The sequence below is a fragment of the Malus domestica genome, chromosome 02 (assembly GCF_042453785.1).
Source record: "Malus domestica chromosome 02, GDT2T_hap1".
In the NCBI taxonomy this organism is placed as follows: Eukaryota; Viridiplantae; Streptophyta; class Magnoliopsida; order Rosales; family Rosaceae; genus Malus; species Malus domestica.
In genome coordinates this window covers 10,015,958-10,031,957 of record NC_091662.1, presented here as the reverse complement: position 1 = coordinate 10,031,957, position 16,000 = coordinate 10,015,958, and the positions used below count along the sequence as shown (strand labels likewise).

Here is a 16,000-nt window from a genome sequence, read left to right as displayed (position 1 = left end):
TATGATAGAGTTATATGATCATTAGAAAAACCACTGTATCGGGCGACATAGAGGGAGAGAGGATGGGGCTGATGAAATTGGGGTTCCACCATAAAACCAATTGGCAATATGAGGAATAGCCCAAGATCACATAAGCACATAGCAAACTTTGTCCCTCACCAATGTGGGACAACTCTCAACGCGCCCACGCACGTGTGGCAGATTTTCAATGTGGCCGTTGGGCTTCACACGTGGATAACCTTGCTCTAATACCATGATGAAATTGGGTTCCATCATAAAACCAATTGACAATATGGAGAATAGCCCAAGATCATATAAGCACATAGTAAACCTTATCTCTCACCAATGTGGGACAACTCTCAACAGGGGCATGTATAAGCTTGCAGGAGGGGTGGGTGGGGAGCGTTTTGCTGCTGCAATTATGGTGGATGCTGAGGCGATTAGGCAAGGGATGGAGATGATTATTGCTAGTGATGTTATGGAGCCTGGGATTAGATTGGTGGTGGAATCAGACTCAAAGGGGTTGATCCAAATGATTAACAAGGAGATCACGGCTGGTGTGGCACTTGATGTTTATCTGCAAGATATTTGGAGGATGGCGAGCTTGTTCCAGTTGGTGAAGTTTTGCTTTACCCCTCGGCAATGGAATCATGCAGCTCACTTGGTGGTGGCGCACGTAGTTAAGCATAACAGGAGATTTGACTGGGATGAGTTGAATCTGGAGTTTTTTTTTTTAATATTTTAGCAGAAGATGCAAATGTAACAGTTCATATTTAAATTCAATAAATTTCTATCTTTCAACAAAAAAAAGAAAAAAGAAAAAACAAATCCACATCCAACGGCCAAAAAAGTGGCGGTAAATTAACTCAACCGTTTACAATTCACTCCCCATCGTTTGAAGAATTTAAAAACGGCTCCTCTGTCACAGATGCCGCCATTAAATTTGATATCTCAAAAGGCCACAAGCTTTGCCAAGCTCACACAAATGGAGCCCCATCCCCCCTACACGCCCTCCTACAGACTGTCCCCCTTCACTATCCAGTCCCGTCTTACCCTCTATATATTTAGGCCGGCCATTTTATTCCAACGGAGAAACCGAGGCCTCTTTTGTCCTGTCCTAACCGAAATTCCCAATCACAAGGTTAACAACCGTGGCAACAGGCCACAGACTCGCGGAGTCTGTTTTTGATATAACCCGGCAGAGCGAAAACCCTATTTCGGGTTTCGAAAATGGGAAAGGCGGAAACTCTGGGGTTGGGTTTTCGGCTTGTGGTTGTTTTGGTTGTGGGTTGTTTGTATAGGGAGGCTGTTGGCAGCGGTTTTGTGAAGTATGAGACGGGGAGTGGCGTGGTGGAGGGGAAACTGAATGTTCATTTGGTGGCGCATTCACACGATGATGTCGGGTGGTTGAAGACGGTTGATCAGTACTATGTTGGATCAAACAACAGCATTCAGGTCATCCAATAAAAATGGACTATCAAAGTTGTATACAATATATGAGCTCGTTTGATCCGGTTCATGTAGAAAGCACCTCTGTTGATAAGCATTTTTGCTAGAAATGCTTTTACCACAGTCTCTCTGTTGATAAGCATTTTTGCCAAAATCCAAGTGCTTTCACTAAAAAGTGGTTTTATGATGCAAAAATACCTTATAAGGTTTTTGCCAGAAGTGCTTTTGAACGTCTTAATGTGCTAGTTAATGAACTTGCTCATTTTGATTAGGGTGCTTGTGTTGAGAATACGTTGGATTCTGTTGTTGAATCGTTGGTCCGTGATCCGAACAGGAAGTTTGTGTTTGCTGAGATGGTAAAGCCAGTAATTAAGCTCCACAACATGATAAAGTTTTTCAATTTTTAGATCTTTTTGTTTTCTGATTTGTTTAGCATGAATATTAGGCATTCTTCCAAAGATGGTGGTTAACACAAAGTCCGGGAATTCAAGCTCTCGTGCGAAAACTAGTAGATGCCGGGCAGTTAGAGTTTGTGTATGCTTCTATTGACCTGAATCTTTGATTTGCGTAAAGAAATGTGTTTGGTTTGCATCTTTTAATCTGTTATAAGAATTTCTATTGTATATATAGAAATGGAGGTTGGTGTATGCATGATGAAGCAACAACCCATTACATAGACATGATTGATCAAACAACGCTAGGTCACCGTGCAATAAAGGCGCAGTTCAACAAGACGCCTCGTGCTGGATGGCAGATTGATCCTTTTGGACACTCTGCCGTGCAAGCTTACTTACTCACAGCCGAGGTCAATTTGTTATGCTTCATTATTTTTCTACGTTGGTTTTGTCACGTGCTTGAATCTGAACTTTGTTTTGTATCGTATAATTCCGATGGAGCTGATTCTTACAATGTTATTGCAGCTCGGGTTTGATTCTGTGCATTTTGCAAGGATTGATTATCAGGACAGAGCGAAGCGCAAGGAGGATAAGTCTCTTGAAGTTATATGGCGTGGATCCAAAACTTTCGGTTCTTCATCTCAGGTTTAGAACTACAACTACTTCACTGTTACTATTTTAATTACCAAACTATTAACTTTCTCTTAAATAAAAAATGTAATTTAATGTTTACTATACAACTAACGGGCCTTATGCAGATTTTTGCCAATGCTTTTCCGGTTAACTATAATCCACCTCCCGGTTTCCATTTCGAAGTATTTGACGACGTAGTCCCTGTCCAGGTTCTAGTTTCAACAAAGAGTAACTTTTCCCATCAAGTATTTGATGTTCTTTCAGGTTGGATGTAATGAGGCATCAACTAATCTGTTGAATGATAAAACTGCAGGATAATCCTCTTCTGTTCGACTACAATGTTGAACAGCGTGTAAGCGATTTCATCAGCGCTTCAGTTACCCAAGTAATCACCTTATCCCTTGAGTATATAATGAAGTTTATGTGTTCTTAAGTGCTCCTTTAATTTTCTTATTAACTTTTCTTTTATCTAATGGTGAAAGCTGAAGCATGTATATGAGAAATGATTGAATGATCTTGGTGTGCAGGCAAATGTGACAAGGACGAATCACGTTATGTGGACGATGGGTGATGATTTCCAGTACCAATATGCAGAATCATGGTTCAAACAAATGGACAAGTTAATTCACTATGTTAATAAGGTGGAGTTTAATCACAAACCTCATACTGTTATGCGGATTTCAAGTTCGAAGTTGCATCATTGAGCTTATTTTTGTTTTTAGGACGGTCGAGTTAATGCCTTGTATTCTACACCATCTATCTATACCGATGCTAAAAATGCAGCAAACCAGTCATGGCCACTGAAAACTGAGGATTATTTTCCGTGAGTATTATTCTCTCATTTTCCCTCTTTTATCTGCAGAATAGGACTTACTGACTTAATCTATTGCATACCAATGATTGCCAACAGGTATGCAGATGCGGTAGATGCTTATTGGACTGGATTTTTCACTAGTCGCCCGGGTTTGAAGGGATATATCCGCTTGCTAAGCGGATATTATTTGGTATGAAATTAAATTAGTCGTTATGGTAATCATCCATAGCATCTGATGCATTCTGTCAGTTTTAAGTGTAATCCAAGTGGTACTTTGGTGTGAACTTCTATTTTTGCAAAATAGGCGGCACGAGAACTAGAATTTCTGGCTGGAAGGAGAGCAAATGGTTCCAATACAGATGGCCTTGCAGATGCTTTAGGAACCGCACAGCACCATGATGCAGTCACCGGCACTGCCTTACAACATACTACAAATGACTACGCAAAGCGCCTTTTCATCGGAGCTTCTGAGGTCTCCAGCTAGTATCTCTACACCTTTTGATCCTTTGATTTTTTGCATTTGTCTCCGACACTGTTATTCATCGTCTGTGCTAAAATCTGCCTTAGATATCTTATGTAGCATAATGACATTTTATAGGCAGAAGCTGTTGTCAGTTCCGCTCTTTTGTGTCTAACTACAAATAAAACAGGAGATCAATGTACTAGCTCAACACCGACTTTTAGCCAGGTGATACTTCAATTCATTGTCATCCGTTGCGTTTGGATCATTAATGCTAATTTTCTGGATATACTTACAATTTGCTAATGTTGCATTGTTAAACAGTGTCAATCACTCAATATCAGTTACTGCCCTCCAACAGAGGAAGATATTCCACAAGGGAAGAGCTTGGTAATTTTTCTCCTTTTCTTCTAATTTACTTGTGGATAATTCGCGGATGAAATCTTTTGTTTATCATTCGTTCTCTTCAATTTCAGGTTGTTGTGGCGTATAATCCTCTTGGATGGAATCGGGCTGAGATTGTTCGGATTCCTGTGAGCATATGTTATTCGCATTTAGTTTATGCTGTCATACAGTCAATAGTGTAGGTTTGCTCACTTTTTCTGTTCAACCAGGTTAATGATGCAACTCTTTCTGTTCAAGATTCTTCGGGAAATATTCTTGAGGTACAATATGTAAGTTTGGACAATGTAACAGCGAATTTAAGAAACTTCTACGTAAAAGCCTACTTGGGACAGCCACCAGACCAAGTTCCAAAGTTCTGGCTAATCTTTCAAGTCTCCGTGCAACCACTTGGTTGGAACACATACTTCATTTCAAGAAGAACTACCAAACGTAGATGTACGCATCTTTCCTCTTTCCTTCAGGACCTTGGGAATTCTCAATTGTTATTCCTTATGAAGCTCATGTGCTCAAAGTATCCTAGAATAAATTATGTGCTATCTGCATTTCTTTGTGCCCCTTACTTCTGTAGTGAAGAGCGGAAATGGATTTCTTTCTGTGATGGACAGTCCACAGAATGGAACAATTGAAATCGGACCTGGAGATCTGAAAATGTCGTTTTCTTTAGCTTCGGGACAACTCAATCGGATGTATAATTCTAAAACAGGAGTAAGTTGTTTCACATGTGCAAGTGACAAAGTTTAGATTTACAGCCCTCAAAATAAAGAGCCGGTTTACTTTATTTATTTAGACTGTGGTGGAAGTTTAAAGCAATTTTAATTAACAATCATGTATCACCAGGTTGATGTACCGATACAGCAGAGCTACCTCTGGTATGGTTCAAGCAGAGGCGATGCCGATTCCCAGGTGTCGAATATTTCTGCTGGGACTTTGATTTACTTTAGCATGTAATTCCGGTCGATGAAGTGCCTGCTGAACTAACATGCAGTTTATGTGATCTATCCAGCAAGCTTCTGGTGCATACGTATTCCGGCCTAATGGCGCCCCTCCAACTGTTGTGTCAAGATCAGTAAGCCTTATTTTGAGTATTATCATGCACTTTCCACGCTTTGAATTACATGGAATTTCACTTTATAAAATAAGGATTGAGAGATAATATTTGGTTATTCACTATAAATTCTGAAAGTTTTTATTTTATTCTACAGGTTCCTTTAAAGGTCTTTCGTGGACCGATAGTTGATGAGATTCACCAACAGTTCAGTCCATGGATCTATCAGGTTATTGGCACTTTGTCAAATTGCTTTCTCTGGTTGAAACGTCTTTTGTATCGGAAATGCATAAATAGCTCACTGGATTTGTTTGTGTGAGATTCTACGTCCATGAGCGAGCTATACAGATCATTTTGGACCCTAATAAAACATAGTACAGAAGTGAAATTGAAGCTAACGTTGTCTTATGTTGTTACCAACTGCATTTTGCTAAACGAAAGATTTCATTTGTTATTAGGTCACTAGACTCTACAGAGACAAAGAGCATGCCGAAGTTGAATATACGGTGAGTCACGCACCTTCCATTTATTTGGACAATGGAAGCATAATTGCCTTTACTTTGAATGTCCACCGTATTCATCTGGCTGATAAATCCTCTCTTTATGCAAAGCAGTAACGTATTATCTTGCTAGACTCAAATCATGTAGTTCTGACATATTTTTGTTTTGAAGATCGGTCCTATTCCCACAGAAGACAGTGTGGGAAAGGAGGTCATCACAAGAATCACAGCAAACATGGAAACAAACAAGGAGTTCTACACCGATTCTAACGGAAGGGACTTCATTAAACGGGTATCTCATACAAATTAGTAGTCTACACGGAAAATTTTAACAGATGAAGTTTGCTGGTTTATCGTTGATTTGTCTTGTGAATTCTTAAATTTGGAAAAGTTAAGTAACACTTAAGTCAGGGTTTTGCAGGTGCGAGATTATAGACCAGATTGGCCCCTTGTGGTTAATCAACCTGTGGCAGGAAATTATTATCCAGTAATTTCTTCAATTTTCTTACGTGATATACGCACTTACACCACAACTAGCTAATCTCATTGTATATATGGTGTGATCAGTTAATAGTAATTTTGCTAACGGTAGCTATCTTCTTGTATTTTCAGCTAAGTCTTGGAATGTTTACTTCGGATAACAAATCCGAGTTCTCAGTCTTGGTTGATCGTGCCACTGGAGGATCAAGCATTGAAGATGGACAAGTAGAGCTGATGCTTCACAGGTTTGATTCCGACAGACTAATTTTCAGCATCCAGGTCAAATAACTGCTTTATTATGGATATGGATATGTTGACCTAATTCTCTGTGCTTGAAACACAAGGCGTCTACTTGAGGACGATCCAAGTGGACTGGGTGAAGCTCTTGATGAAATAGTGTGCATCGAAGAAAATACATGCGAAGGACTAACGGTATCATGTTATACAACAATAGTAGTTTCTATTTCTATGAACTTAGAGTAAAAACGCTTATTTCTTGTACGTTTTATATTTTTCGCAGGTTCGAGGGAACTATTATATGAGCGTAAACCAGGCAGGGTCGGGTGCCCCCTGGCGCCGCACAACTGGCCAGGAAGTTTACTCTCCGCTTCTTCTAGCATTCGCCCACGAGGTCTGACTTCACCATAATTACAGAAGACTTAGTAAAGCTTCATTGCTGTTGATCTTATAATATACGATTTTAATTTTCAGAAAATGGAGGATTGGACTGCATCACATTTGACAAAATCATCTATCATGGATTCTAATTACAGCTTGCCTCTCAATGTTGCCTTAATTACTCTTCAGGTAACTGTAAACCACTGAACAACGAGACGAGTGCCCGTTAATTTTCACTCTCTCTCTGGCTCTCTTTCTAACATTCTAGTTTTGCAGGAACTGGATGACGGTAGTGTGCTCCTTCGGTTAGCTCATCTATATGAGGTAAAAAGATGTGCAAAAGAACGCGCTAGTGACATAATTGATTTGATGATGCAGTTAATTTAGTTTGTGTTCACTTCTTTTACGCTATTGATTCTACCAGGCAGACGAAGATCCTCAATATTCAACACTGGCCAAAGTTGAACTGAAGAAGATGCTTACAAGAAAAGCGGTACATTTTATTGTACATTGTTTCGCCCGACATACGTTTTACAGTATAATTGACGATTGCCATAATGTGCATGTTGGTGATTGTACTTTTCAGATAAGGGAGGTGAAGGAAATGAGCTTGTCTGCAAATCAAGAGAAGTCGGAGATGAAGAAGATGACATGGAAAGTCGAGGGTGACGGTGGAGATGTACCTACACCGGTTAGAGGGGGGCCCGTCGATGGCTCAACTCTTGTTGTTGAGCTTGGACCCATGGAGATACGCACCTTTGTATTGAGATAACTTGCAGCGCAAGCAATAGGTATGGCATGCAAATTATGTGAGAACCATATAAATGATATATAATTGGATTGGACTGAGGTAGCTCAGGTTGGGTGAGAGAGAGAGAGAGAGAGAGAGAGAGAGAGAGAGAAGCCTCATGTTTATCTATAGAGGAATGTTGAACACACCACCAATCAAGTTACTAAATCACCGACATGGTATGCTATTAGTGAATTATTTTTTGTATATGTGTCAGACTGTGATTGACAGGTACAAAGGGCTATAGCTACTTAACTATAAGGAGCGAAACAGTGCTCAATTGGATATGTTGACTTAAGTTTCTATTTCAGATAAAACAATGTATCATAGACTGAAACAACGCTATCTTACCATTTTTCCTGTAAACATCTTCTTCAGTTCAACTTTGGCCAATGTCGAAAACTCAGGAACTTCAGCTGCCTAGACACGCGACAAACATGGAGGAAGTGAGTGTAGATGCGCTAGATTAAGCAGTACACTTCCATCTTACAATTCCTGTAAAACAAGGGTGAGTGAAAAGTGAGAGTAACAGACGCTCTATATATTCGTTCAACGGTAAATTCACATTTTACAGTCACCTGAAGAGTAATTAGAGCAACATTGAGAGGCAAGTTGTAATTTGGATCCATGGAAGGTGTTTTTGTCACATGAGATGCAGTCCAGTCCTCCAATTTCTAAACAATACCAAACATATTACACAATCAAGAGCTAGTTACGAAATCCAAATCGACATCCTTCCATCCAAATAGGTGCTTAATGTAGTAGTCGAGTCATACTTCATGAGTAAAAGCCAGAACAAGTGGAGAGTAAACTTCTTGTCCAGTTGTCCTGCGCCAGAGAGCTCCATCCCCTACTCGGTTGATGCTCACATAATAATTTCCTCGAATCTGAAATGAAAAATATAAATCAAGATAAAGATAACGTGATCAGAAGCATAATGAACCGGTTTTGGTGTAAGATTGTTAATTTCATCGATGCAGACAATTTCGTCAAGGCTTCATTCATTCCTTTAGAGTCGTCGTACATTAGACGCCTTGCGTTTGAACAACGAAAATCAGGTTAACATGTGGACACATCAAGATTATGATAGTATGTCTAAAACAAACCTGTGAAGCATCAGCTCTACTTCTCCATCTTTAATGCTGGATCCTCCAATGGCGCGATCAACCAAGATAGAATTCAGGTTTGTTATCCGATGTAAACATCCCAAGATTTAGCTGAAAAACAACATCATACCGGCGTCAATAAGAACCTTAAACAGTTCAAACCATTTTTCATGTGAACTAGTGCTGAGAAACTTAATGGATAGTAGTTTCCGGCTACAGGTTCATTAACCAAAAGGGACCAGTCTTATCTATAGTCTCGAACCTGTGAAACCATGATTCGAGTCAGCATTTATATAACCCTTATGAATTAAAAACACTCGAGACAAATTTGCATCTCTTCATCAAGAATTACCCGTTTTATGAAATCCCTCCCGTTTGAATCAGTGTAAAACACTTTGTTTGTGGTCATATATATTCGTTGTCATTCGCATGATGACGTCTTTTCCCACACCATCTTCTACTGGAATTGGACCGATTTTAAAAATAAAAGTATATCAGAACGTCAAACACGGTTGATTTCAGAATAAAGCGTAATGTCTGTTTTTCATGAGAATAAAACTGTTAGTATATATCGCTCACAGTGTATTCAAATTCAGCGTACTCTTTATCTTTGTATAGTCTGGTGACCTGATAGATCCATGAGGTGAACTTTTGGTGAATCTCATCTAACAGAGGTCCACGAACAACCTTCAATTGTACCTGTAGAATGGCTAACAATGTATATCAAGCTAAAACGTACAAAGATAAAACACATGTAACGAATATAATGAGGCTTCGCAAATACATGGTGACATGGAAAGATGGCATACAGATTTTGACACAGCATTTGGAAGGGAGTCGCTAGGCCGGAATATGTATGCATCGGATTCTGCTCAATAGATCATACAACTTTAAGTTAGTACAAATGACACAAGGTATGTTAGAAATCAAACCTCCAGACCTGCTCAACCAAACCTTGCAGCTAGCAACAATGGGAAAAGGGAATTGGAGAAGATGAGATGAAGCACAATTCTCAATTTCTGTATTGATTTTCAACCACGCATTGCAACTGAATTACAAAAGCATATATGCTTTGCGAATGCCAGATGGTGAAATGCAAAACAATCTAACAACTTATAAGTTCTATTAAAATTTTGCCCCAAAAGTTAACATATTAACCCCAACATTTATTTAATATCAAAACTGATCACAAACCATAACAATACTCCCCCCTTCGACAAAACCTTGTCCACAAGGTTCAAACTTGGAAATCTGGAAACTTCATTGTAAAGGTGTCATAATCCTCCCAGGTGGCTTCACTGTCATTGCGATCAACCCATTGAATCAGCAATTGGACTCCTGCAACAGTGCCTTTCCGATACATCCTGCGAGCTAGAACAGCCTTAGGAATAGCTTGGAACAAGCCATCAACAGTAACTTGTGGAAGAGTGGCACCAGCAACCACATCAGTACCCAATTTCTTTTTAAGATTGCTCACATGAAACACTGGATGTATTTTGGTACCCTCAGGGAGTTTCAATTTGAAGTTTATGATACTAGTGTGGTGCTAAGGACTGAAGCTGATATGGTACTAGTCGCAGGTAAACCAAGTCACCAACTTCAAACACCCTTTCACTCATTCTCTTGTCAGCTTGAACTTTCATCCGGTTTTGAGCCAAGTCAAGGTTATGCTTGAGTACATCCAGGATCCTATCCCTCTGTTGTAAGAGTTGCTCCACTGATTCCACCCGTGTAGACCCTTCTTCATAAGGACAGATATGTGGAGGAGGGTAACCATAGACCACTTCAAAAGGGGTAAAGCCAGAAGAAGTGTGATAAGAGGTGTTGAAACACCATTCAACCCAAGATAACCATTGCACCCATTTCTTCGGTTGGCCTCCAACAAAACATCGTAAGTAAGTCTCCAAACATCTATTCAACACCTCTGATTGACCATCACTTTGTGGATGGTACCCCGAACTCATTGACAACTTAAACCCTTGCAATTTAAAAAATTCCTTCCAAAAATTGCTTAAAAAGATGGGATCACGATCACTCACTATAGAGCTTGGCATGCCATGGAACTTAAACACATTATCAATGAAGACTTGGGCCACTGTGGCAGCACTGTAGGGATGAGCTAAAGCCATGAAATGGCTATATTTGGACAGCCGGTCGACTACCACCATTATGACAGACTTGGTTTTACAAAGAGGCAAGCCTACGATAAAGTCCATGCTTATAGCAGTTCACACCTTACTCGGAATAGGTAGGGGTTGTAAGAGTCCAGGAGGAGACACTGTTTCAAATTTGTTTTGTTCCACATTGAGACACAAAAGCTTGGATATCCTTCTTCATACCCTGCCAATAATACAGTTTTTTGATCCGGTGATAAGTCTTTAAAATGCCCTGATGTCCAACTGCAGGAGTAGAATGATACTCCTCAATAATCTTCTGTCGCCATGAAGAAATCGAACTAAGTACAATTCGATGCTTGTAGCACAGAAACCCATTGTCCAGAGTATATTTGGATGCAACTGAAGCCCCTAGTGTACCGTGGGCGGGGAAAAGCACTTCCCTGGTCTTGGCAATTACCCATTCATCCTTCTCAATATCTCGCTGGAACTCGTCTAACCACCCAAAGTAGGGGTAGGAAATGGCAGCACAACTCATCTCAATGGCAGAAACTGGAGGGTCACCAATATCAAATTGTAGTGTTTCAGAAATTCTCAAGAGGGCATCAGCCACCACATTATCATTGCCCTTCTTGTACTGTATCTCATAATCAAACCTAAGGAGCTTAGAAACCCACTTCTGTTGGAAGGAAGTATTGGCTCGTTGACTGAGAAAATACTTAAGACTGTTGTGGTCAGTCCTTATGATGAAGTGTCGCCCCTGTAAGTAATTTTGCCATTTCTTCACGGCATGAACTATGGCAATAAGTTCTTGCTCATAGGCAGAGAAGGCTTGGTTCTTTGGGCCTAATGCTTTGCTTGTATAAGCTATGGGTCGTTTGCCTTGCTGTAGGACTGCCCCAATGCCATTCCCTAAGGCATCACATTCTATCTCAAAGGGCTGTGTAAAATCTGGAAGAGCTAATACCTGCGGAGACATCATAAGGGACTTAAGATGGTTAAATGCATCCTGGGCAGTGGCATCCCAAGTAAACCCGTCCCTCTTGGTTAAATTGTACAGTGGCTGACATATTTTTCCATAGCCAGGGATGAACTTCCTGTAATAGCCAGTAAGCCCAAGGAAACCCCTTAACCCTTTCACTGTCTTTGGAGGATGCCAATCTTTTATAGCCTGTAACTTAGATGGATCAGCTTGCACCTCATCTGGAGAGACTACATGGCCTAAATACTCCACACAATTCTGCCCAAAACAACACTTAGAGTATTTGAGAAATAATTGATTCTGTTGTAAAACCTGAAACACAATTGCAAATGGTGCAAATGATCTATCCATGTCTTATTATAGACCAAAATGTCATAAAAAAAGATGAGAACAAATTTTCGCATAAAAGGTTTGAATAAATCGTTCATGAGGTTTTGAAATGTGGCCGGAGCATTAGTAAGCCCAAAAGGCACTACTAAAAACTCATAGTGGCCCTCATGGGTACGAAATGCAGTTTTCTCAACATCTTCATGACTCATTAGTATTTGATGATACCGGGATCGATGATCAAGTTTAGAGAAGTAGACTGCACCAAAAAGCTCATCAAGTAAATCATCAATAAGTGGTATTAGATACTTGTCCTTCATAGTCAGTGCATTTAGCTCCCAATAATCAATACACATACGCCAAGTGCCCTCTTTCTTCTTAACCAAGAGGACATGGAAGGAAAAAGGATAGTGGCTGGGACGAATAAACCCCGAGTCGAGTAATTCTTGCACAGTTCTTTCAATTTCAGTCTTCTGTATAGGACCATAATGATATGGCCGCAAATTTGGAGGTTTGGCGCCTGGAACCAAAGGAATGTGGTGGTCATGACCTCGAGAAGGTGGAAGCTTAGAAGGTAATACAAAGATGTCTTCGAAAGCCCCAAGTAACTCATTTAGTTCGTGTGATTATTGAGGAGATAATGCAGAATGGTGCAATAACTGACCCTCCATAGAATAGAGGAAGAGACCCAAATGAGAGTTAGAAAACTCTTTATCCAAGTGTTGCAATGAAACTTCCTGAATAAGTGAGGCAATAGGTGGGCTGTGAGTCAATTTGTAGTGCTGAGCATTGGCAGAAAATTCCATGGTCAATAGTTGGAAGTCCTAAAGAACAGGACTTACAGAAGACAACCACTGGACCCCAAGCACCACGTCACAACCACCTAAAGGAAGAGAGTATAAGTCAACTACACAATTGTACCCTCCCAAACAAAGGGCAGTGTCCCTACAACAACCCGAGCTCCGGACAGTTCCTCCATCAGCGATCATAACCTCAAAGGCTTGAGTACTTTGTGCTTGGCGAATCCATTTCTTAAGCAACAGAGAATCAATGAAATTATGAGTACTCCCGGAGTCCAATAAAATCTTGACAGATTGTCCAAGAACCACATCATTAACCTTCATAGTTTGAAAAGACTGTTTAGCAGTGGTTCCATAAAAAGCACACTCACTTAAAGACATTGCCAATAACTCAGGAGGAGCATCATCAACATCAGTGAATTCACAATGAGCATCAGAATTAACAAAATCCAACATGAGTAATTGTTTTAGGCCATATTTATGCCCCGGAACCCATTTATCAGGACAAAACCAGCATTCTCCTTTGTCTCTCTTCAGTTGAATCTCGGCATGAGTTAATTTCTTAACAGGCACATGACCAGCTCTGAGGACCCGCAGGGGCAGAAGGAGGAAGAAGTAGTGGTTGAGGTTTAACAGGGATAGAAGTTCGAGGTGTAGTTGCTTTGAGCTCGGTAAGTTTAGAGTCTAATTGCCCAGCAATAACAATAGCCTCATGTACAGTTGTCGGTTTCAAAAGCTTAACATCAAACTTCAATTCACGTTTTAATCCCCCAAAAAAAAGCTCTTAAGGAGAATAGGCCCAATTCCAGTGGTACGATTGGCTAATCTACGAAATTCCACAACGTAATCGCACAGGGTACCTGTTTGCCTCAATTTGAATAATGCCTCAGCACTATCCTCGAACTCATTTGGGCCAAATTCTCTACAAAAAACCTTAGTGAAAGCTAACCAGTCCGGAGTAGATGTGAGACAATTTATCCATTGAAACCACTGCAATGCTTCCCCTTCCAGATGAAAGGATGCAGTGAGCACGCGTTGGTTCTCTGGAATGTTGTAGAATGTGAAAAACTGCTCCGTTGTGTAAATCCAGGCGAGTGGGTCATCACCGTTGAAAAAACGGGGAAAATCCACCCGCTATGTCCACTAAGTTCGATAAGGATGCCCCCCACCCGCCCAATTGAGGTGCCGAGGAGGTGGATGTAGATCCAAATTAGGAGGAAGTGGTAGAGGCGGAACGGGTTGAGGCATAGAAGTGTCGCTGACGCTCTGAAAAGAAAACTCACGGCAAAACTGCTCAAAGTACACCGGAAGGCGACGATCGAGATGAGAAGGGAGATCGGACTCCAAACCGGAGTGCACAGAGGTCTTCACCACATCGGCGATGATAGATTGAAGATCTGCAAAAGAAGCTTCCAGAGAAGAGAGGCGAGCGTCCATGGTAGTAGAGCGGGTAGCAGCGGGTTTACGGGGCATACACGGAGGAACCAGGATCGAAGGGTGATACCAATGTTAGAAATCAAACCTCTAGACTTGCTCAACCAAACCTTGCAGCTAGCAACAATGGGAAAAGGGAATTGGAGAAGATGAGATGAAGCACAGTTCTCAATTTCTGTATTGATTTTCAACCACACATTGCAACTGAATTACAAAAGCATATATGCTTTGCGAATGCCAGATGGCGAAATGCAAAACAATCTAACAACTTATAAGTTCTATTACAATTTTGCCCCAAAAGTTAACATATTAACCCCAACATTTATTTAATATCAAAACTGATCACAAACCATAACAAGGTATTCCAACGACCGGCTTGAGTTCTGTAATTAAGTAAATCGCAACCCTAGGACATATATTTGACACTCGGGAACAACAAACCACCTCCACTTGCATTATACCAGAAGTAGCTCTACTGAATTGGTACATCAACCTAGTGATATATGTTGGAGCAATAATAGAAAATATGAGAAATAACAATATAACTCCAATGATAATAATCATAAAGAAATTCACAACATCAATTATATATGAGATTAATATAAACAATTAGAGATAAAGTTAGAAAAACTGACAAACTTGGAGATTGAGGCTTGCATAAATGCAATGTCCTAAAGATAGAATTTCGCCCCTACTCTTGTGCTTGTAGTTCGATAGGCGTCTATCTCCCAAGATTCAACAATCTATAATCCGAAGTCAAAGCACTTCAATCTTCCGACTCTGGCGAACTTTATATATTCCGTACTCTTAAGACACGACTCGGAATTTGACACACAAATCATTTGAGAAACAAAGTGGGGAAACCCTATTTCTCAAGAGTAAAAATTAACTCTAATTTTCTATATCTAATACCAATGGTTTCATGGGTTTATATAGAATCAAACTTCTACTTATTAAAGAGATGTAACTTTTCACTATAAGTATACATCACTTATAAAGGGAATATCACTTAAACAACATAACCATTCTAAGATGTTGGTTAACACTATTTTTCATTCAATTATTAAAATTATATATTACAATATTTCATATTATAATATATAATTTCCAACAATATATGATACATATACAAATCACTCTTTCTTGCATGTAAAGAAAACTACGGAAGTAAGTAAAAATGATTGTGCAAGTTCAAATTCCCCCAAATTCATCGTCTTTCTTGGAAATTAGGGGTTTAAATTTAGGGAAATTTTGTTTGTTTAATTGGTCGGTTTGCGTTGCTGGACAGGCGACAATGATCTGCATTGATAATTCGGAGTGGATGCGGAACAGCGATTACGCTCCGTCGAGGTTTCAAGCTCAGGCCGATGCGGTCAATCTGATCAGCGGAGATTTCTAACTTCTGATTCTTTGTTGTTATATGTTCCTGTTATTCTTTGTTTGGTTGCTGGTTAGTTCGAGATATGATAGGAAAACTTGGAATGCCTCAACGGGTTGACCTCAGCGTAACTTTGGCTGAAATCACCCAGTTCATGTCCGTTGCCAACTTGTGCTGAAATGCTTCTGCTTGGCAGCAAATCTCGCCAACCTTTAGTGATCGTCTCTCTACTCAGGTTCTGACCTTTAAGCTTGTAGATTGAAATTTGGA

General features: G+C 40.1%; 1 protein-coding gene and 1 long non-coding RNA gene across 3 annotated transcripts; one reads left to right on the top strand and one right to left on the bottom strand.

Annotated features, from left to right (window-relative positions):
* The first annotated feature begins 1,018 nt into the window (after window positions 1-1,018).
* LOC103418287 (alpha-mannosidase-like) lies at window positions 1,019-7,955 on the top strand. 2 transcript variants are annotated; one of them, XM_070815059.1, is made up of 29 exons: window positions 1,020-1,455; window positions 1,722-1,805; window positions 1,895-1,983; window positions 2,080-2,254; window positions 2,370-2,489; window positions 2,603-2,686; window positions 2,791-2,862; window positions 3,005-3,118; window positions 3,200-3,300; window positions 3,388-3,481; window positions 3,596-3,763; window positions 3,890-3,979; window positions 4,076-4,141; window positions 4,228-4,284; window positions 4,366-4,591; window positions 4,725-4,861; window positions 4,994-5,059; window positions 5,160-5,222; window positions 5,359-5,430; window positions 5,660-5,707; window positions 5,874-5,993; window positions 6,123-6,188; window positions 6,314-6,426; window positions 6,526-6,613; window positions 6,702-6,812; window positions 6,893-6,988; window positions 7,076-7,123; window positions 7,224-7,292; window positions 7,386-7,955. In XM_070815059.1, the coding sequence occupies exons 1-29, from the start codon at window positions 1,231-1,233 to the stop codon at window positions 7,569-7,571; spliced, it is 3,048 nt and encodes a 1,015-aa protein (XP_070671160.1). In that variant the 5' UTR covers window positions 1,020-1,230; the 3' UTR covers window positions 7,572-7,955. The 2 variants fall into 2 exon arrangements, with proteins under 2 accessions (XP_070671159.1, XP_070671160.1); XM_070815058.1 differs by having other exon boundaries at window positions 1,019-1,455; window positions 7,224-7,955.
* Window positions 7,753-9,399, bottom strand: LOC114820121 (uncharacterized). Its single transcript, XR_003767525.2, has 5 exons — window positions 9,048-9,399; window positions 8,696-8,806; window positions 8,366-8,476; window positions 8,168-8,263; window positions 7,753-8,084 (listed from the first exon to the last, which is right to left on the bottom strand). It is a non-coding gene; the product is annotated as an uncharacterized lncRNA (long non-coding RNA).
* Window positions 9,400-16,000: the final 6,601 nt, after the last annotated feature.

What these genes read in the sequence shown, in the direction of transcription:
- LOC103418287 (XM_070815058.1), top strand. Translation starts at nt 1,231, where the DNA reads ATGGGAAAGGCGGAAACTCTGGGGTTGGGTTTTCGGCTTGTGGTTGTT. An exon ending in GATCAAACAACAGCATTCAG is followed by an intron (nt 1,456 to 1,721) that starts GTCATCCAATAA and finishes CATTTTGATTAG; the next exon opens with GGTGCTTGTGTTGAGAATAC. An exon ending in TGTATAATTCTAAAACAGGA is followed by an intron (nt 4,862 to 4,993) that starts GTAAGTTGTTTC and finishes ATGTATCACCAG; the next exon opens with GTTGATGTACCGATACAGCA.